The sequence below is a fragment of the Magnolia sinica genome, chromosome 10, assembly GCF_029962835.1.
Source record: "Magnolia sinica isolate HGM2019 chromosome 10, MsV1, whole genome shotgun sequence".
NCBI lineage: Eukaryota > Viridiplantae > Streptophyta > Magnoliopsida > Magnoliales > Magnoliaceae > Magnolia > Magnolia sinica.
The window spans coordinates 81,146,446-81,168,497 of NC_080582.1; the positions used below are offsets into that span (position 1 = coordinate 81,146,446).

General features: G+C 41.2%; 1 protein-coding gene across 1 annotated transcript; it reads left to right on the plus strand.

The window, feature by feature from the left end:
• Positions 1-687: 687 nt before the first annotated feature.
• LOC131217137 (sm-like protein LSM5) lies at positions 688-14,461 on the plus strand. The gene is made up of 4 exons (XM_058211913.1): positions 688-848; positions 932-1,055; positions 13,673-13,745; positions 14,112-14,461. The coding sequence occupies exons 1-4, from the start codon at positions 815-817 to the stop codon at positions 14,142-14,144; spliced, it is 264 nt and encodes an 87-aa protein (XP_058067896.1). The 5' UTR covers positions 688-814; the 3' UTR covers positions 14,145-14,461.
• Positions 14,462-22,052: the final 7,591 nt, after the last annotated feature.

Genomic DNA, 22,052 nt, shown 5'->3' on the forward strand with positions numbered 1-22,052 from the left:
AATGAATTCAATTATAATAATTGAAATAAAAATATAAACTTGACAAAAGCATTCATCAATAATTTAATACCCATGTCATAAAATGGTTAAACCCTAAATATAAATATTCATCTCGACATGGAAGAGAATATTATTAATTTTTTAAATTAAAATAAAATATCTTTTATATATTTTATTAATTGGTTATAGGTTTTGGTTCAGATCATTCGTAGCATCCATTTGAAAAGGGCTAGATCTGGTTACCTTTGCATCTTACTCTCGCACATCTCTAGCCATAAACAGGCAAATATATGTGGAGCCACTGTAATATCTGTTTATCAATTTTTAAAGTATGAGCTAAGAATTGAGGTAGATACAACGATGAAGTGGACCACATATGCCTCATTTCTTAGCTCTTACTTTAAAATGATAGGCATGTACATTATGGTGGGCCCCACACAGAAATGTGCATATATGGTGGGCCCTACACATATCCGCCCGTTCGAGGCTAGAGACGGGCGTCGCGTCCAATTGGGTGGGGTTCAATCGGAGCCAGACCCGGTTACCTAAATTTGCTCGGTTTTTTCTAACCGGAGCCCGACGGACTGCCCATTTATCCGAGGACGACTCGCGGCGGGTCGGGCCAGATGACCCGTGGATCGACCCGATCCATCGATATTCCTACGGTCGCTCGCGCGCGTCCCTTTCTTTCTTCACATAAATAGAGAGGGTGGGGGCAGCTTTCTCGTCAGCCCTTCGACGGAGAGAGAGAGAGAGAGAGGCAGAAGGAGAGAGAAGAAGAGAAGAAGCTCCTCTCTCTGCAATCGAAAGGAAAATGTCGCACAACCCTTCTCAACTACTCCCGTCAGGTACTCTCTTCCTCTCTCACTTTCATTTGTATGTTTTTCCTAAAACTTTCTATATTCTGAATGCATCTGGTGGTGGGCCACAGAGCTGATAGATCGATGCATAGGATCGAAGATATGGGTAATAATGAAGGGTGATAAGGAGCTGGTTGGAACCCTAAGAGGCTTCGACGTCTACGTCAACATGGTCCTCGAAGACGTCACTGAATAGTACGGATTCCTCTTCCTCTCTCTCCATCCATCTCCACACATGACTTAATGCCGTTCAACATCATGTATTAGGGCGTGTTTGGTTGCTCCATTGAACTGAATTGGAATCCAGTCAGTTTACAATATGGTAGATGACCAAAGTCGTGTATCACGTTCTTGATGTTCTACACAATGCTTGGGCTGAATGTTTATACTTTAGAGTTTGAGTTTTCAGTTGACGAATGAAGCCAGTGATTTTTTATATTTTTTTTTGAAAGGTAACAAAAGTATATTATAAGCAAGCGCCAAGAGGCAAAAACTATACACAAAGAGGGCAAGAACCTCCCAAACTATTTACATGAATAATCAATTCCTCCCTCCCTCCTCAAAACCTGAATCTCATTCAATAACTAGGCTTCTAACTTTCAACACAACCCATCCTACTCAGTGGCTTGAATTTCTAAAACACCTCCCATTTCTTTCTTCCCAAATCACCCAAAAGCCCCGCCAATAGACCCAGATGCCATGGGACTTGCAAGTCCTTTTTGAGATTCAACCCATGCCAAGACAAAATGAATAGATCACTAGAAACTGGAAAGGGCCACGAAACCCGGAATGAGGATAGAATACTATTCCACGAAAAGGACACTGTCGAGCAGTGCATAAAGAGGTGATCCATTGATTTTGCATTCACCGTACACATCAAGCAAACATTTGGGATAGCCATTCCCCACTTCTAAATGTCATCAACTGTCAAAACTTTGCTCTGACCAACCAACCACGCAAACGCCCCTACTCTTGGAGGAGCTCCATGCCTCCATATCACCAAATAAACTTGGAAGCAGCCACAATAATAGAGGTATCCCTGAGGCTGCAATCTAAAAGCATGCTATAGAAAGATTAGACTGAGAAGCGTCCGGATTTATCCAAACCGCGAAAATGATGGGTCCCATTGTGGATGGGCTGTACTATCCTTAGAATATCTGACCTTTCTCATTCTAGTAGAAGATGCACTGTTGCTGCATTTTGTTTTTCAATTGTCTATTTATTCGTTAGCTTTTGAAAGGCTAGGCTTCTTCCAATTCTGGGGATTTTTTGTGCATGGGGCATTCATAGTGTGACCCATCATGTCAATGGTTCGAATTGCTGAACCATGGGACCACTTGAAATGAGGACCCAAAATGGTATCTTACTAGTGTCTGGCCAGAGCATTGTGCTTTTTTATTTTGTGAGAGGGGTTGAAATTTTGTCATAAAACAAGAGCAAAAACCACATCAAGGAATGTGGAAAGAATCCCCAATGCATAGAGAAGGGGGAAGCACCCCTTCCTTGGCCAATGCTTCCCCATATTTACTGATTAGTCCACACGTCTAAGGGGAATGTTTGGTCTAGAGGCCAAATTGAGTATTTTGTACAAAGGGGGAAGATAGTTTACATTGTCCAACCTGGACTTTAGCTGCAAGATTACGCTCAATGTTCCCCTTCCACAATAAGAGACAAATTTGGAAAATAGTCTTAAATTCTCTATATGAGCTAAAAGTCCCTGCCTTCATAGATGTAAACTTTCCACTAGGCCTTGAGAAAGACAAGCGAACAATGCGTCTGTCATCCCCAACCACACTACCAAAACCAAACGGCCTGGGTGATGTAGCCTAGGAGCAGGTCCCATGAAAGGCTAGGGGTGGGACCCATGGTATATCAAGATCAAATATTTGGGCCCCACATCTTGCCTGATGGTTTTGTGGGCGGACATGACCGGTCAATCAGTTAGTAGACCCTACACAAGATGCACTAAGGTGTGGGTTCACAAGTTAATAGGGATTTTATTATTGCAAGAGTTGGAATTAGTGACTTGTTGCAAGCACCCCTTTAGTAATTTTGTCCTTATCTTGGGGGTGGCTATAAGACCAACCATGCGTTAAGGGACATCATGTTGGGCAGTTAAAGAACAACATGTTCTTAGGATGAGTGTAGCTGAAATGAGGATTTTGACATGGATGATTGGCAACAGAAGGAAAGATAGAATTAGAAATGAATGCATTTAAGAGAATTTAGGAGTAGCACCAATAGGTAATAAGATGAGCGAAAGTAGACTTGGATGGTTTGGTCATGTGCAACGTCAACGAAGAACTGCACCGGTTAGAAGGAGTGGGTACAAGTTGAAGGCTCTAAAAGAGCAAGGGGAAGGCCCAATAGGATGTAGGTGTAGGTAGTAAGAAAAGACTTGAAGACCTATGGTCCAACTGTAGTCATGGGCCTTGATAGAGTGTAATGGCATAAAATGATTCATGTGGCCAACCCCAATTTGTTGGGATAAGGCTATGATGACGACGACGACGACGACGATCTCACTTCATCACAATGGGTGTAGAGATGATGGACAATATCCTCCTTTTTACATATGAAGCCAATGTTAAGGAACCAATTTTTCAGTTGAAGGGAGATGCTCAAGGGTGAGAATTTTGTAGTCAAGTGACGGATCATGGAAAGGCTTCAACTCTACTCCAACCTAATTCAAACAAAGGTGCAAGGAGTTCTCCAGTCCTTTCCATAACACGAAAAAAGATAGAAGGATTTAGATGAGAATCAGCTGTCCATGGTCCATTTTCACACCCTTGTGAATCCTTCCTATATGATTCACACACACCTCATGCAACTTTCTCATGACACTTTTGAACCCTTCCATTTTATCAAGATTCTCCCAACATTTGGAACAATCCTAAACAAGCATGCCTTTCACCATTGCCACACGAACGTGTCTCAAAAATTTGATTGCAAGAGGTTTCTTCCCCAAAGAAACATCATTCCAAAAATGCACCGTCTGCCACTTTCCCTCACAAACAGCATGCCTCATCCCTTCTCAAATAAATCCCGTACCCTCAATTGGGGATCCTGAAATAATGAAAGATATCGAGGACCAATGTGGAATATTTGAAAGCGCAGCTGTAAATTAATTTACTATGGGCCTCAACAAAATGCAGCTTCATTTCCAAATAACAAGTTCCATTTCAAATATTTCTCATGAAGTTCCTTTTCAAACAGATTCTAGTCGATATTGAATTAGTATTGCTGTCTAGATATAGCCCCTAATACTTGATCAGCAGACTTACTAATTTGCATCCCCTGTTTTGCTCAAGAATGTTCACTTTCTCTTCTCTATCCAACCATTTCACTTTTATTAAGATTAACTGCAAACATGAGGCCACTAAAAGCATTGAATATTACATTCGAGATTTCCAACTTGTTCCCTGAAGCTTTACAAAGAACCAAGGTCTTATTTGCAAATTGTAGATAAGATATCTAAATCCCTTCATTCCCTATGTCGAAACCTTTTAGGAGATGACAATCTTTGGCTAGAGCCCTTTGGCATAAGTTTCTTTTACTCTCCATCACCAAACTCCGAAGTGAGGAGAGAGTGAAAGGGGATCACCTTGTAATATGCCTCGTGAGCTTTTGAAAAGCCAACATGGAGTCCATTAATTAAAATAGAGGAGGCCATGGATATGCATTCCTTGATCTATTTTGTACCATTCTCTTCAACGCCTGTTCTTTTTGAAAGATAAATAACAAAATCCCACTCAACATCATCATAGGCTTTCTATAGAGGATGTCCCATATTCTCTCCATCTTTCTAGGATGAAGACATTGATCTGCAACCAAAATTCTGTCAAGTATTAGTTGAGCCCCACAAAAGCTCCTTGAAAAGGCGAGAAAATATTCAGCATGTCATCCTTGATGCAAGAGGCTAATGCTTGAGCAATAATCTTGTAGATACTCCCAAAAGACTAATTGGACAAATGTCTTTCACCTTCACTGCTGCCTTAAAAAAATAAATGAAAATAACCAATTCATCAAGGTCAAGCAAATGAAATAAAGCTACCCCTCGTCACCTCAAACTGCTTGATACAGCACCACTGCTTGAGCCCTTCCATCTTAGGGACAGGTGACGAGAGTCATATTGATCTCTGAAATTTGAATTCAACTTTGCTCTTTGACCAAATTCCACCACCACCTCACAACGAACTTGGAAGAATACCAATGAGAAGCCATCCTAGCATTATGTGATGCTCTAGCCGAAAGTTTCACAATTAAATTGGGTTTCAGTTTGTTCAAGCAGGTCCGTGGTTCCAGAATCCGAACCATTGATATTATTGTTGATGGACCTTGAACCAAAATCTCTCATATTGAAAATTCCATCCTTCTATTGGTGGCCAACAAATTGATTTTTAGGAAAAGATAATACAACAATGGTCCTCATTCAACCAACAGATTGCTGAACATTTGATGGTTAGGATTTCCCAGTTTTCAGCATTGGTAATTTACTTTATTCTTTATTGAATTGTAGTATTGCGATTCAGTTTGACTGGATTCTAAGATTAAGAGTAAGCAACCCCAATTTGTTGGGATAAGGCTTGGATGATGATATGATGATTCTAAGATCAAAAGAGAGAATCCGACTCTTTGTTTTGAACTATGTGAAGCTTCAAAAAGGCTAACCCAAAACTTATTATTCATGACCAAAAATTCAACATTCATTTCAAGTGTTGCCACTTCGTACTAGTCTCCCTTATCTGAAGGCAAATTCAACTTGATCTAATCACAGAAGTGAGTGGACAAAATACTAAAAAGCCCACATAAATGACTCAACAATTATCTTCTAAAAAATATTGAAGAAGTCTTTTTGAGAATAGGAAAAGAAGATAAAAGGGGCCCTACCCGATGTGCTAGATCTTATAGTCAGATCTTTGGCCAATCCGACTGCCTTATCTCCAAACTGTTTTATCTTTTTCTATTGTTTATCCAACACAAAACAGTCCTTCAAATTTTGCATACATTCGAGGCAAGCCAGTTGTCCTTATTCAGCTCGAGGGCAATTGAGGCTGGGCCCTCGTTGACTTCCAATTTGGCCTAACTTGCCTCTCCAAAACCACTGGATCTCTAATATGACCCTTTTGAACTTTGCAGTCATCTTCATTTCCACCATAACTTGCACTATAATACACAGATACTTGCATGTGATCGTCGTGTCATGTTAGATGTAACATGATACTGATACTGGCACTAGATACTCTAGGAAACTCATGGGGAATGTTTTGAACTGGATCTTGTTGTATTGCATTTGTTACATCTGAATTTCTAACAATTTTCTCAGTTTCTTGTCTGGGGAAGGGGAGCAGTTTGCAATTGGGTGGGCTTGAACTCACTATGGGTGTCTGGTGGAATTGTAGTTTTGTGTCGTTTTTGACAGAGAAGATAGGTGGATTGGATCTTTCCCTGTTTCTGTTGTGTTCAGATCTCCAGGGATGGTTTCTTGTGGACTTTTACTTCAGTTTCTGGCCCAAACGATTCTGCAGGTAGGGATGATTTTTGGGAAGAACTAAATCTGGTTCATCAGAAATGAAGTTTCCCTGCTGTATTGGGGGCGACTTTAACATAATCAGGTTCCAATGAGAAAGATTTGTGTGTGTGTGTGTGGACTTGTTGAGCAATGTTGCTTGCTTAAACAAATCATATGCTTGTTTATTATATCGCTCTCTTGTATTTCACGCCAAGCATGTAGAAAGATTGGAGAAAATCCAAAGGGGCTTTATGTGGCAAGAGAGGGAGGATAAAAGGAGGATCCTCTAGTGAAATGGGAATGCCTACTAACCTAAAGAGAACGAGGGATGAATAAAAAGGCTTAGCTCATTGAATTTGCTTTTCTTGGAAAATGATACTTAAGAGTTCTCTCAGGAGGACGACACCTTATGGAAGAAGGTCATTGGTGAGAAATTCGGGAAATGTGGAAATGGTTGGGGTTCTCAGATCAGGCCACCTCATTCTGTTCTGGGAGCATGGCGTGCTATACAAAAGATACAACCTAATTTGAGAAAGGAATTATCTATGCTGTTGGCAATGTTTCCAAAGTGTGCTTCGGGAGGATATTGGTGTTCTGATCAACCTCTTTGTCACCTTCTCTAGAAATTGTAGAGATTGCTCAGGGAGGACTTAACTATAGATCATTGCTTTTCAAGTGAGGGAGGTCAAATCGTTTGAAATATTTGGTTCAGCAGGAATATCATAGATGAAGAAATTGATTCCCGTTTCCACGCTCGAAGGCTCGTTCATCCTGATAGTCAGTACAAATAAGAGCTTGGAAATGGGATCGTCTTGGTTCATTCTACAAGCAGATATTTGGTGCAGGATATCAGAAGGTCTCAATAGATTTGGTGTGGAAGCTTGGTTGCCCTCCTAGGGTTGCTGCTTTTTGGCTAGGTAGCGGTTCTTGATAAGATTCTTACCCTAGATCACTTGAGAAACCAGTAAAAAGTCCTTGTTAATGGCTGTTTCTTATAGTTGCAGGATAGGGTATGTGTTGAAGCCATATGTTATTCATTGCGGAATTTACTCAGGATGTGTAGCACTCAATCTTAAAGCCTGTTTGGTATGGATTAGATGATGCTAGAGGTGACTCGGTGTGCTCTTCTTGAACCGTAGGAATTTGGCTATGAATTTGTAAGGGGTGGCTTGTTGTGGCATTTGGTCCTTAATATGATATGGTGGTTTGTGTGGAGGTAGTAGAGCATAGGGACGACAGTGGGCCGGTGGCCCAACCCTGTAGGGCTAGGGCTTGGGCTCCTGAACTTGGCCCAATGGCTAGGCTTGTGCTTGAAATCTAGGTCTCGAGTCCATGCTTGGTTCAATGATGAATGGTCCAATTTGGCCCATTGGCCTAGTCCAAGCATCAAGTGGGCCATTGTTATTAATAATTGAAAAAAAAGAATTGATAGTTTAAAGACAATTGTGGCCGATTCCCATTCAACATTTCTGTCTAGTTTAAAACACTTGAATCCGGGGTCATGTTTTAATGACCAAAATAATTTATATTATGGGACTTATCATGGATAGATTAGTCCAAGGGGATATCCCCACAAATTTCTTAGATTGGACTATTTCAATCCTTCGATCAGTCCAATGCCTTTTCAACCCAATTGGGGTTGGGGCCAACCTTGGCCTAGCCCATTACCACCCATGGCATAACAAACATGGTGTTTAGAAGTAAGAGCATTAGTACTTCTCTGGTGATTGAATTGGCTATAGGGCTGATCATTTCATGGTTTCTAATTCTCAAGGCTTTTGTAGGGATCATTTGCTCCAATATTTTAAGGGCTTGGGCTATGGTCATTGGGGAAGGGGAAGGGAACCCCAATAGTTGAGCCATTCTTGGTGTTTTTCGCCAAATGGGATGTGGAAACGCAATTTCATGGGAGACCTAGAGACAATGCAAGCTCGACTAGGATAGGTGGTGTCAACGGGGAGTTAGGGACGATTGAGATCCAATTCGTGGTGCTTTCTCTAGACCCATTGGGATTGCCAACTCCAATGAGGACGAAGTGCAAGTCCTTTGGCAATGTTTAAAGGAACATTTGGATTCAAGCCCCTCTTTCAATCATCAAATGGGAGCCGACAAGTGTGTTTTGATGGCCAATATCTTTAGCCCATCCTTGGCAACTTGTGAGATGGGTGGAGGAGATTACAAAGTAGAAAAAACCAACTTAGTCTCCTTCTTTCATGTTTGTACATATGTAAATTTGTAGTGGAACTTTAGCTTAAAAAATGATCCAATCTCCACCATTGTGTGGTTGGAAATTCCCTGCCTCCTTGTAGCTTCACATATCTGATTATGACCCTTCAAAATGCATGTGTATTGTAAAATAGTAATTGTTGATGCAGAAATCTGGTTAGCCTTCCTTGGACCTTCGAGTACCTGCACAATGGGCAGACAAAGGAGACCCTGGCTAGTACAGGGGACCCTCCGATGCCTAAGTTAGATAAAGAGTATGGGTTTCGTCATAAACGGGGTTTTAGGTTAGAGATTGTGTTTACCTTTCACCATTGGAGGTGCTCCTATTTTATAAGTGAGAATGGGTGGAGTAGAGGGGATTTCCCTGTTTAGTAGGAACGTGTTGTAGTAGGATTCGGATCTCGTATATGTCGCGAGGATCTTCCGAGATCCTCGGCTAAGATCTCGGGTAGATTCATGTTGCGGCCACTTTCCTAGATCCTCGGATGGGACCTTGGGTAGACACGTTGGGATCAGGTCAGAACTAACATAAGATGGATAGTACTGACTTGGGGTTGTACCGGCTTGGGGTTATGCCGACTTGACTCCTTCGGCGAGTAGTTGAGCTTCTTCTTGGTGTCAGGCAGGTTAGTGAATCTTCTAACCTGCTGACGAGAGACCGAGCTCGACCTCATTCCCTGCTCAGTCTGGGGTCAAAGGTTGGATTTGTAGCCATATTTGTCGTCGTCTAATTTAGTGAAGTGCACAAAGTTCCGACCTGACCTTTTCTAATTAGTCGGTTCATTTTTCCCATAACAGTAATCATTAACAAATTTGTTAAATGTAGCATTTTAGAAGGATTATGAAGCAATACCTTGTTTGAGTTTACACCCGATCCCACACAATCAAATCAAACAACTCAGAAGACTCTATGTGGCAATAATATCTCAATAAAAATCTTTACTATTGTTAAAATGGCAAAATTGGTCGTTAAAATAGCCGATGGGCAACTAATGCTCGATTTCTAACTGACAACGGCCATACCGGCCAATAATGCCCATAACGGCTGATTTTTGTTCGACAATGTCCATAATGGCTGACTATAGCTAAAGGAAGGAGAATCGTAGGGAATCAGATAAATGCATGGTTGTGGTCATAAGACATGTGTCATAGGGCCAAAGTTGATCAATAAAAATCGCCACTTTACATGGCAAGATATGAGAGGCCATGACCGCTTAGTGGCCTAATCGCTCTATTAACTACCCATAACTAAGAAGGTGGTGGAGTAGTTACATAACCACCCATAACTGAGAAAGTGGTAGAGTGGTTACAAAATCACCCATAACTGAGAAGGTGGTGGAGTGGTTACATAATTGTCTCATATTATCTATAAATAAAGCCAAAAACAGAGTTCTCCGTGCAGAGGCTAACACGATCAGACCCACTGCAATGATACATATTCACAAGGCTGTTATGCTGTTATGCCAAATTCTATGTGGCTATGCTATTACGTTATTATGTTGTTACATGGCTATGCTGAATCGGCATGCTAGATTGCCATCATACGCTAGATAATCACCACTCTCCATTAAGACGATCGTCATCTTCCACTAGATGACTGTCCTGCTACGAAGCATATTCTTCATTGAGCGACGAATGGATTGTCGTTCTTAGAAGCTGATTGTAAGCGTATATACTATAAAATCATTAATACAATTTCAACTTTCGACGATTTTTTTTTCCCTTTGCATTGTTGAATTACGGTTGCAGTCACATGAATATTGAAGTCATTTTGATCGAAATGCAAAAAAAGAAGAACCCATTAGAAGGACGAACCCTCCCCTTTGCAAATCGTCTCACCTTACTTGACAGGTGGCTAAATAGACGACCAATCCGTAAGGTCTTCGGTCTATCTTGGCACTTGGGGTCCAAGGCGTTTGGTTTGAATCAAGCCACATCCTGCTCTGGCACCCACGAAACACCATTTTTTGGCATGCTCGGTGGGATGCATGTGTGACTTTTAGTTCAACGATATAACAACATAGTTAGAAGATCTGACCGGCTTAGTGAAGATTCAAAGGATCTAAGAGCACAACTCGTGCAGAATGCGTAAACCGTCGGTAGCTGTTCTCCATGAAATGGGATCTTTGTAAAGAAAAAATTGGCCAAAACTTGCTACTTCATGTTGACAGAAGGACAAACGGTCGAAATGGCCAACCCTAACGTGAGGGGCATTGTTTATACTTGATCTAACATAGTTAGATCAAACGGCTTAGAAGAAGTATGTGGAAACAATATCTCAATGAAAATCTTTACAGTCGTTAAAACGGTCGATGGGAAACTAACAACCAATTTCATTGTGATCCAGTGCTTGATGTAGATGGAAGGGAATTACACTAATACAAAGCTAAAGTCGGCCCAACGCAGTAGGGTAGATGGACTGGATAAACTAAACTAAGATAAGTAGCATTCCGTTGTAGAGTTGTGTTATGTTGGGTTGGCAAGTGCTGAGTTAGATCGAGAGACTGTGGACTTTGTGGATTGGCTTCCTATTCAGCCACTTGTCAACTAAGGCTAGGTGATTTGCAAAGAGAAGGGTTTGTCCTTTTAATGGGTTCTTCTTTTTTTTTTTATCTTTTCAATCGAAAAGACTTCAATATTTGCATGATTTTGATCGTAGTTCAACAATGTAACAATAAAGAAATAAGAGGCCAAAAGTTGAAATTGTATTAATGATTTTACAATACATACGCTTATAATAAGTTTCTGAGAATGACAATTTGTTTGTCACTTGGTAGAGACTAGGCTTTGTAGTATAATGGTCATCCGACGAAGGATGACGATTGTCTTGATGGAGGGTGGTGATTGTCTAGCATACGATGGCGATCCTGCATAGCAGCGTGCCAATTCAACATATCCGCATAGAATTTGGCATTGCGACGTAGCAATGTAGCAGCCTTGCGAGAACCCCATTTTTTACTTTATTTATAAATGATATGAGACAATTATGTAATTGATCTGCCACCTTCTTAGTTATAGGTGGTTATGTAATCACTCTACGACCTTCTCAGTTATGAGTAGTTATGTAATTGCTTGACCACCTTCTTAGTATGAGTGGTTACCAGAGCGGTTAGGCTACTAAGTGATCGTGACCTCTCATATCTCGCCGTGTGTAGTGGCAATTTTTACCAATTGGCTTTGGCCATGTGATACGTGTCCCATGACCACGGCCATGCCTTTTTTTGATTCCCAACAATTTTCCTTCCTCTAGCTGTAGTCAACCATTATGGACGTTTTTGGCCAAAAGTAGGCTGTTATAGGCATTATCAGCCGATGTGGCTGTTGTTGGTTGGAAATCGGCCATTATAACGGCCAATTTTATCATTTTAACGACCAGAAGGATTTTCATTGAGATATTGTTGCCATGTGGTGTTTTCTAATATGGTTGTGTTAAATCAAGTGTAAACAATTTGATAGAGCTAGAGCTAATGGAATAGGATGATTCTAGAGAGAGAGAGAGAGAGAGAGAGAGTGAGAGAGAGAGATCTTTCATTATCATCATAACCTTGTCCCAACTATTTGAGAGAGAGAAAGAAGAAAAGAAAAGAAAAGAAAAGAAAAAAGAGTCAGATCTTTCATTATCATCATAACCTTGTCCCAACTATTCGAGGTCCACTTTATGAATCTTATTTTGCCAATAGCTTCCTATCCTTGCTAGGTGAACAAACCTTCATAAACTTTCTCACCACCTTGATCCAAGATCTAAAGTCTTGCTCCCATCCTCTTTTCAATTCATCCAATCCTAATTGAAGTTTCCCTCCTTACCAGGGGCTTTTTGGTTCTTGTTGTACATAACCGAATCAGCCCAATCTTGCTCTCCATAATTTGATATCAAATATTCCATCATAGCACTGAATATGAACACAGAGATATTTCATCATAAAGTTGCCATCCCCAAATTGCTGGGAGAAAGGTTAGAGGATGATGATTTCTTCATAAAACCAAATATGAATGTCATATTACATATGGAATACCTGTATTCATAACCGCATCTGTCTTTTGGGCTTTGGAGATATTGAGATTCATATCCCCATTCTTGTATCTGTTTATCGGTATCCATATCTGGTATATTGCAACCTTTGGTTGTATAACTATGTTGGAGAAATTTCATGTGTACGGTTTGTTGTTGCTGTCCAATACATATTGATACCTTTTTGTTTGTTGTTTTGGAGAATTACTTAATTGTCCAGGCCCCTCAGGCAGGACTAAAAGCGTACCTGATCCTTGGTACTTGTAACCACACTTATTACATAAACAGAAGTACAAACCAACCTAATTTAGAGCTTGAAGCATCTTAGAATCACAATATTCTGAAATGGGAGGTGGAACCCTAATTAGAAGAGCATGCTTTTACTGTTGTAAATGTTGCTTTCGCCCCTTTTTTTCTTTTCTCCTTTTGTATGGTTTTCTTTTTCTTTGTTTTTCCTTTCTTGGCTCTGCCTAATTAATTGCTTCATCTTTCACACACACACACACACACATATAGCAACACTAACAAGATATGACAAGATATGACCATTTATTTGGTTAATGCGGAATGTTTATTTGTTTCATAACCATGTACGACAAGATATGACCCAAATTACAAGTTTTTTTCCCTTGTGCCAACTCTGTAATGTGGGGCCAATCTTTCAGTAACACATGCCCCATTTATTTGGTGTAACCCATTGTGCCAACTTCCTATTGAATAACCCTGGGCCCTTACAGATGGAAGCAAATATATAGCCAGCTGTCCATATGAAACAATAAGTCCACCTATTGGATGGTTGCGAATGTTTAATGGAGGAGATTTTTGGTCCATTACCCATCCATGGTGGGCTACCCAGTTCAAAATCCAGGATGAATGGGCCCACCTGTACTTAGTGCTTGCTTCAAATGGAAAGGCTAGTCATTATCACTGTATGTTACCTCATAATATATTTGTGTTTTGGGCATCTATTGAACAGCTAGCTGTGGTTGGCATTCTTACATTTTCTGTTAATGACAAGGTTTCCCCAATTTTCACAAATTGTTTCTTATTGTTATATTTCTGCAGCGAGATCACAGCTGAAGGGCGTCGTATAACCAAACTCGATCAGATTTTGCTGAATGGAAACAACATTGCCATTGTAAGTTAACACAAACCTTTTTTTTTCTTTTTCTTTTTCTCTTGTTGTTGTTGTTGTTGAGAGAGAGAGGGGCCTGAAAATCAGGCTGTAGTCTGATGAAGTACACCCTCAAGTTGCGGTTGCATGTGTTTCAAATCAGGCTTGAAAGTAACATAATTACAATCTCAAGCCTAGACCCCTCTGTGATGCTCATGAAATTAGAATCCGGTTATCTCCACTTTTGCTACTTGCAATTGCAATTTCATTCTATAATTCATGCCAAACGCTTAGAAGTGAAGAACATAGAACTACTTTGTGACCTATGTAGGTGAAAGCTATGTTAGTGATTTACGATTTCTAAGATACTGACACTCATGCTCACTGCAGCTGGTCCCTGGTGGTTCTCCAGATCCAGAATGAAAAGGGGGGCCTTCCTGTTTGTTGTTCTTTTGAAGCGGCCAAGGTGTACTAACATTTTCGAATACCCATGAATGATCTGACATTGACAAGTGCATCGCATACTTCTTGTTGTAGATTACATGTTGAGACCAAAGAAGATATGCTTGAATTCCTATTATAAACCAAACAAAATCTTGAATTTGGGAAGATAGATTCAAGGTAATTTACGATACTGATTAGGATTGTTTTCATAGTTGGAAATCTAACATGGATTTGGGAGAAGGGGGTGAATGATGATTATGCTTTTATAATAGAGGTATTGTTTGATGCTCAGCTCAGTGAAATGGCTTTTTCCTTTTCTTTTCTTTTTTGGTTTGGGGACCTATCAGTAGTCGGTTTGGTGGGCTGCATCAATGGATGGGCCATGTGACCTGACCAGTCCTCAAAAAGGTTCACCAAATAGGATGGCTAAGATCCAAGGTGTTTCGTAAGGGTAATGGTGGCCGCAACGCCACCACCGTTACCTTTACGATACGGGGCATAACGGCTATTATGGCCCTGTAACGGCCGTTACGTTCTCTCTTATTTATTTATGGAAAAAACCCTCAAAAAACCTGTATCTGCCTTGTAATGTTGATTAAAAAGTATGAAAAACCTGTATTCGTCCCGTAATAGACCATTATAGGGCTATTATGGCCTTTATAGGGGACGTAACGTACCGTTAACGGCAATTATAGGTCTTTTTTTTTTTTTCCCCCATAACGGCCTTTACGGCCCCGTACCAGCCTTTACAGCACACCATGCTAAGATCATCCGATGGGGTAGTATTTTGGAGCACATTGTGTTGTGATGGGACCCACCAGGTGAACCATCTAGATCAATGAAATGTGGATCCCGCCTGTACAGATTTTCCTGGGGATCGTGTGGATGCCCATAAAGTTTTAAGTTGCAAACACTTTACTCCTAAAAAGAGTTCAAGGTGTAAAGTGTTTACATGCTACCCTGTTTGGCTTGTAAGTGGTAATCTGTTTTCAGATTGTGTTTGGCTAACTTATAAAGTGTTTACAGTGTATAAAGTAGGTATTCATACCACATAGAGCTTTGGGCCCTGCATCCCGCCAAAACTGTCAAATCACATAAAAAAAGGATTTGATATTTATTTTTTAAGCCCCAGAGAGAATCAAAGCATGCATGCATACATTAGGGTTGCATATCAACCGTTGTGTTCTATGATGTATAATGTCTTTTTAGCTATAAAGGCTTGAAGACTTTTTGCCAGACTTATCCAAGCAGCCCATCGGATTACTTGTAATACCTTTACTAGTTAAGGATTTTACAGGCATCCAAACGATGTAATGCATATTTGTCTTCTTGTTGGACTGAGCTGACCTTCCAAGGAGGGTGGCTGAAATTTCAAGGCGTAGCTTTAAGATCAAGCTTTATATATGTAGGGATTATCACTCTTCTGCTGATCCTCGTTAAAATCACCCTTGCATGTGACGGACCTGATTTTGGTGTGGCCCACCTTTCACCAACCTGTGAATGAATTTATACCCAGCCAACTAATTTCTGCAGACTGCTGAGATGAGGCCACCTTATTATATTCTACAAGTTGTGTTGCAGTCTAATTTCTACAGACTACTGAGATGGACCACCTTATGATATTTGATAATGATAACAGGTTTCCCTATGGGGGGTACGCTTTGGTGGTAACGTACAGATGTGGGGCCCACATGATGTATTCACCGCGGATGTGTGACCTTATGTTACCCTCGGGTCCGAGAATTGAAAATATGCGTAGAGCTCGAGCGCGCTTTGGCTCCGACCCTGAACCAGCCCGGTGGGTGGGACCCTAACTGTAACATCCTGGATTTTTACTGTTTTGGATTTTTAAAATTCCGTTAATTTTTTTTTATTTAATTAACTTATAATGTTACTTATTAACTATTAACACTCAATGTTAGTGTATACAGGGGTAGTACCAGTAAAGAACCGCACCAATCCGATTAATCAGCCGTAGGAAGCCAATGAATTCGCCCGATCACTTGAACATCAGGTGTAGTGTAACGTCCCACCCAACCAGAACAGTGTCTTGGGGCATTCCACGTAGGATTTGCCACAAGACCGTTCGTTTAAGCTACTCGTAGTGAGGTATCACAAATAAATTAGACCAAGATTTGCCCAATTGATTAGGCCATACGGGTCCTGATAGAACCTGGTGCGGGCCTCCAAGCCAGATGGCCGTTTACACCTAGCGACAGCCCGTGTGGGCTGTACCGTGACGCGGGAAGGTCAGAAAAATCTAAAAATTTAGAGAACCATAGAGCTCACTGGGCTTGTAGACCGTCGCGGACCACGGACTTAGTGGACACCCAGAAGTGGGATCTGGCACTGACTAAATGCACCCCACTTATGCCAGGACCGGAATGTGGTACTTGCAAATGAAACCGAGATACAAGGTTATCCAGCCGTCGGATCTCTTCTACATTTTCAGGAGAGGTCTAATAAATTTTCCTACACCCATCCACAAACTCTGGGACCCGATCGTGGAATGGTGACCGTTGATCATAAATCAGGCCCGTGTGACCAAACTCCATATCCGATCGTCTCCAAATTTTGCATGGCCCTTTATCGGGCCATGGAGCAACTATCCTATGAATTTCATAACCAGAGGGCCACCAGAACTGATCCAATCACCGGAATGGACTCCACAGGGCCATTTGAAGATCGGAACCGTTTACTCAAACCCCATAACCGTTCATCCGTTTGTTCCTGAATTTTATATGGCCCCTCATTAGGCCATAAGGTACCTACACATCGAATTTGGTGGCCAAGAGGGTGTTGGGTTCGCCCCAAAGCCAATGAGGAATCCTAGAGGGCCATTGTGGGAATTCATTAAAATTAAAGGCCAGAGGGCCCAAATCTAACCGACTCTTCGCTAACTAATCAAGACAAGCATGACTAAATTAAAGATCTAACCGGGGCAGAGTCAGATAAGGCCTGGATCTTGAATAATAGACTAAATCAACCCCATTACTCTTCTAGTCTAAAACCGACGGTTTAGTGTGATCATGACCAAATATCCACTTTCACTAGTTATAAATAAGTTACCCTATAAATATAGTTAATCCAAACCCTGATCATTTCCCACGAGAAATCTCAATACCAAATTCATTCCAAAAACGTCCCGATTTTCCGGACAAGCTCTAGACCGCTCGTTGGTGGGCCATTAGTTCCAAAATTATAAAGTAATGTTCGTCTTACTGGGCTCGACGTTTATCGCAGGATTCGGACCTGGGTAGTGTCCAGAACCGCTCAACTTGAGCCGAAGGACGAGTGCATGAGAAACGCAAATACCCTAAAGAAAGGAACTGGAACTTAAGTAAATTGAGTCATTCACTCTTATGCAAAGTTGAGGATTTCGGACCGTCGGTTTGTGACCAAACTTCACACGTGGAGTAAGGATATTTTCCTGCTCATATCCGTATAGTCTTGGCCCCGATCAACCATCGATGACCGTTGAACAGACTTCTAATCGTATCTGTCGATTGGTGCATCCAAATGGCGGGCCAATCATGTTCATACGTAGATCATCATTAGGGCTAACTATCCTACGGTGTATATCAATATGTACGCCCCATAGTGGGCCCTAGAGCTTAGAAAGACCCTCTCATAGGTCTAGTATAGTAAAAACCCAACATTTGGGGCCATTTCCACCAAATCTGGCATTATAAAAGGGCCTCATTTGGGCACCCTCTCTCCCCATACGATTTTGCCCTAGAAAAGGAAAGAGAGAAGAGAGAAAGAGGAGAAAGGAAGAGAAAGAGGGAGGAAGAAGAGAGTGAAGGAGGGTGTTGTTGATGGTGGGGCCCAAGGAAGCTCAACCTTGTAACTCTCTACCCTTTCTCCAAGGAAATCCCTCCACCACAACCACACATTCACTCCGTTGATCGTTTAGGTAAAATTCTTCACCACTTTTTCTTGAAATCCATGTATTGAGGAGAGATTAGCATGGATTCTAACATACAAATGCTTGCTTTAGGGATTCCAGCCGTTCAACCCTAAAAATCCCCGCTCCTAGGTCGTTCCCAAGCCTCCAACGAATTCGAAGGTGCGGACTATTGATCTTAGGTAGCCTAGCACCAATTCTAGTATGAGATTAATAATTTTGATTGCTTGGATGCCATATTAGGAGAACTAGAGGAACCCTAGGAATTGTATGTTTGTTGCAATAGTATGGAATTGTAGGTTTGACTCTTATGATGATTGTTCTTGTCTCTCACATAATTTTATGTATGGATTATTATATGTTCATGCCATATTTGATTTTCATATGTGTTGTTGCTTCATAGGATGTATGATTCATTACCCTTGTGCATGTGATTTCTTAAGTTAGAGGAAGTATTAACTTCCTCACCAAACCACACCACACACATACACTTTATTCATGATGTTAATAGTTTGCTCGTTAGAGAAATTTGAATTGTATATTGAGCAACATGAGAACATGGTGTTGAATATGCTTGATACTTTGGTAGTTGACATGCTATGAGTCCCTATTCCTATCCTTAGGTTGGTCAGGAATTTGAGAAGTGACGGTAGTCCCATCGGTTGGACTATGCTATGGCTAGACCCATGCGTTTGGGCGGGTGTGTGCGGGTGGCTGTAGTTCGACTACATGGGTCCTTTGTGCCCGATGTCATTCGCCTCATGCTCGCCCGACTCAAGTGGTCTAGCCTACTGTCTGACTAACCTTGATTGTTAACCCTACTTGTTCACACTTGTATGGAACCTGGAACACCCTACAACCGTTGTAGCTCATCAATAACCCACTTAAAATTTGGTCCACAGCCTCGTGAGCCGGGCATGGTGGAATGAGACACTGTGTCCGAGCTATCGGCCTATGCTGGGGTACCGCGCCTCCCCATAGTGACCGCGAGCGATCCCTTTCTCATGACACTCCTCATGTGCTTGAAGTCGGGGATGAGGAACCCGACGGGATCACGGACCGCGGGGTCTCGGCCTCACGCATTAGGGGGTCTTGGCCTCGCAACCCATTTAGGGCATTGATACGTGGGGTGTACCAGATTCCCAAATCTGCTGGATGAATGGACTTAACTAATCACACGGCTAACACGATCATTGCATCGCACTAGTTATGTGGCGACTCGGCAGTCGAGGTCGCACTGAGGAAGTGTTGGCATTGGCGATCGTTAAATGGTGTCGCACGAGGGAGTGTTGTGGTGAGAGCATGCATCATGTCATGCTGCATACATGCGCATTAATAAGATTACTTAGACGTATGTGATTGTCTGCTTTTCATTAAGATCACATTATAATTGATGCCTGTGATAACTTAAGATTAATAGCACCCACTGAGTTGATCACTCACTCCCATTCTGGGACGGTGTTTTAAAACACCAACCAAACCCATTCATAGATGCAGGTGACTCAGGACTGGAGGAGCCTGGCGAGACGAGCCTGGACGAGGAGGACGAGCTATCATACTTCCAGTTGATGGGCGGTTCTCTGCCAGCTTGAGAGGCGGAATTGGATCGCTGAGCAGGGGCTCAGTTTTATTCCTTTTTGGAATTACTATTCTTTTGCGATTTTGTTGGGTAGCATCTTATGCGACCCATGTATTCTTTTGGACATGTATATATATTTATATATATATTTGTTTTCGGTCTCTTTCATTTCAGTGGACTTGTATGGATGTACTTCATGTTCCAGGAGATTCCAGGCTACGCATTTAGACTGGATCGCATATTAATGAAAATTGGCTATAAGTGACCCCAGGAACTCGGGAGTCGAGTATATGCACGACCCCCAATTTTTAGGGCGTTACACTAACCGTAGGGCCCACCTCGATGTATGCACTGTATATCCATACGGTTAATCTGTTTGGTAAGATTAGAAATCGGATTGCATACTGAGTTACTCTGTTGGGTCCACTGTGAATGCATGTGGTTTATCCACACCTTCCATCTGTTTTTCTAGATCATTTTAGGAGTTGAAACCAAAATCAAAGCATATCTGAAGCTCAAGAGGACCATACTAAAGGAAACGGTGGGAGTATTGATTTCCACCGTTGAGTGATGTTTATTTATCATCCAACTTGTTCATAAGATGTAATGTTTATTTGTCATCTAATCTCTTTATAAGATCACACATACATGATACATGGATAAATGAAAAAATAAAAAAAAAACAAATATCAAAAAAAAACAAATATCACCTTGATATAAAACTTTCGTGGCATAATTTTTCAACCGTAGATATTCAATTCATGCTGTTGTTTCCTGTGATGTGGTCTACTTGAGATTTTTATATGCTTCATTTTTTAGCTCAAAACCTAAAATTATTTGTTACAATGGATGGACAGAGTCCAAAAAATACATTAATAACAGTGGGTCCCACAGAGTTTTGAGTTACTTAGTACACAATCTGCTTTCGTCAGATTATTCTAAAGCATAAAATCTCAGGTGGATCACACCGAAGGAATCAGTGATAATTGACCATCAAAAGCCTTTTGTGACCCACAAAAATTTTGGATCGAGATGATATTTGTTTTTCCCTTTCATCCAGGTCAGTGTCCCCTTATCAACCGGTCAGATGTTCAATAAACAATACGGTGGACCTTAGGAAGTTTAAATTTTAATGGTAGGTGTTTAGTGATGATTGTTTCCTATTGTGTGGTCCACCTGAAACTTCTATCTGCTTTATTTCTTTTACAAAGTCCTGTCATAAGCTGCAAAAAAACAGACGGATGGCGTGAATATACAATGCATACATTGAGATGGGCCTTACGGTCAGGGTCCCACTGCCGGGTTCTACGTAGCAGCCAAGTCGCGCTCGTATAGCTCTCTCTTTCCTGCCAACGTGTAAAACATCTGATCCGTATAAAAAGTGGGACCCGCCACGAGCATCTGGACGATCCACTCATTGGGTCGGCCACAACAGTAAACTGACTGGTACCGTTGGATGTTCATTGGTTTTGAGAACGTGGTCCATCCAATAACTTGATCGGCCTGATTTTCATATTATGCGATTATTGTAATGTGGCCCACCTTTTTCACGGATCAGATATTCTACATATTTGAATTGGAGATGTTGGCGGGAAATAAAGGGCCGCGTGGGAACTTCGCTCTTTTCAAAGAACGAACGGCATTTATTTTTTTCTCTACTCTGGCAGAGTTGAATGGTTGATACGCGGCCACTTGAAATTGCTTAGGAATTGCATACGCTGGCATACAAATCAAACTACACTGTTCAAATTATGGTTATCAGTGTAGATGTATCGTGAACAAACAATCACTCTTATTTGATCATCTTCGTATCAGTTTGGTGGACATAAATCCAACGGTCCTATTTCAATAAAGTAGTGTCCAAGAATCAGAGATTAAAGTCGTTAAAAAGATCTGATTTTGGATTTTCACTTAGAGATGATTCGACAATCTGGTCTGATTATTCTAGTTATGTGCCATGTGTACAGTTCCTGCTGCCTGTGTATCAAGCGTCATACGCTGCCTGAGTATCATATGAATTTTAAGTTAACTTCCTATGCAAGGTTCCCACAAATGAAATTGTTCATTTTGCCTCTGTCGCGACTCAGTTCCAACGTGTGTCGCCACTCTGGGCCCTACATTATAAGTAATGGGATGATCATAACCGTCCATGTTGTGAAATAATGTCTATTTGCGATATTCTAGGAAAACTATGATGATCGGATGATTCTGACCATTGATCTGTAGATGAAATTAGAAGAATGGGGAGAAAATTTTAAATGGATCACATTCAACTATAAAAATCAAAGTTTAAGATCATCAATGAAGCTTAATTATGCAGATGAAACTTATTTATGTAGAAACAATAATATGGACGGTTCAAATGACCGGAAATCTGGGGCCCATTGTGTGGCGACACACA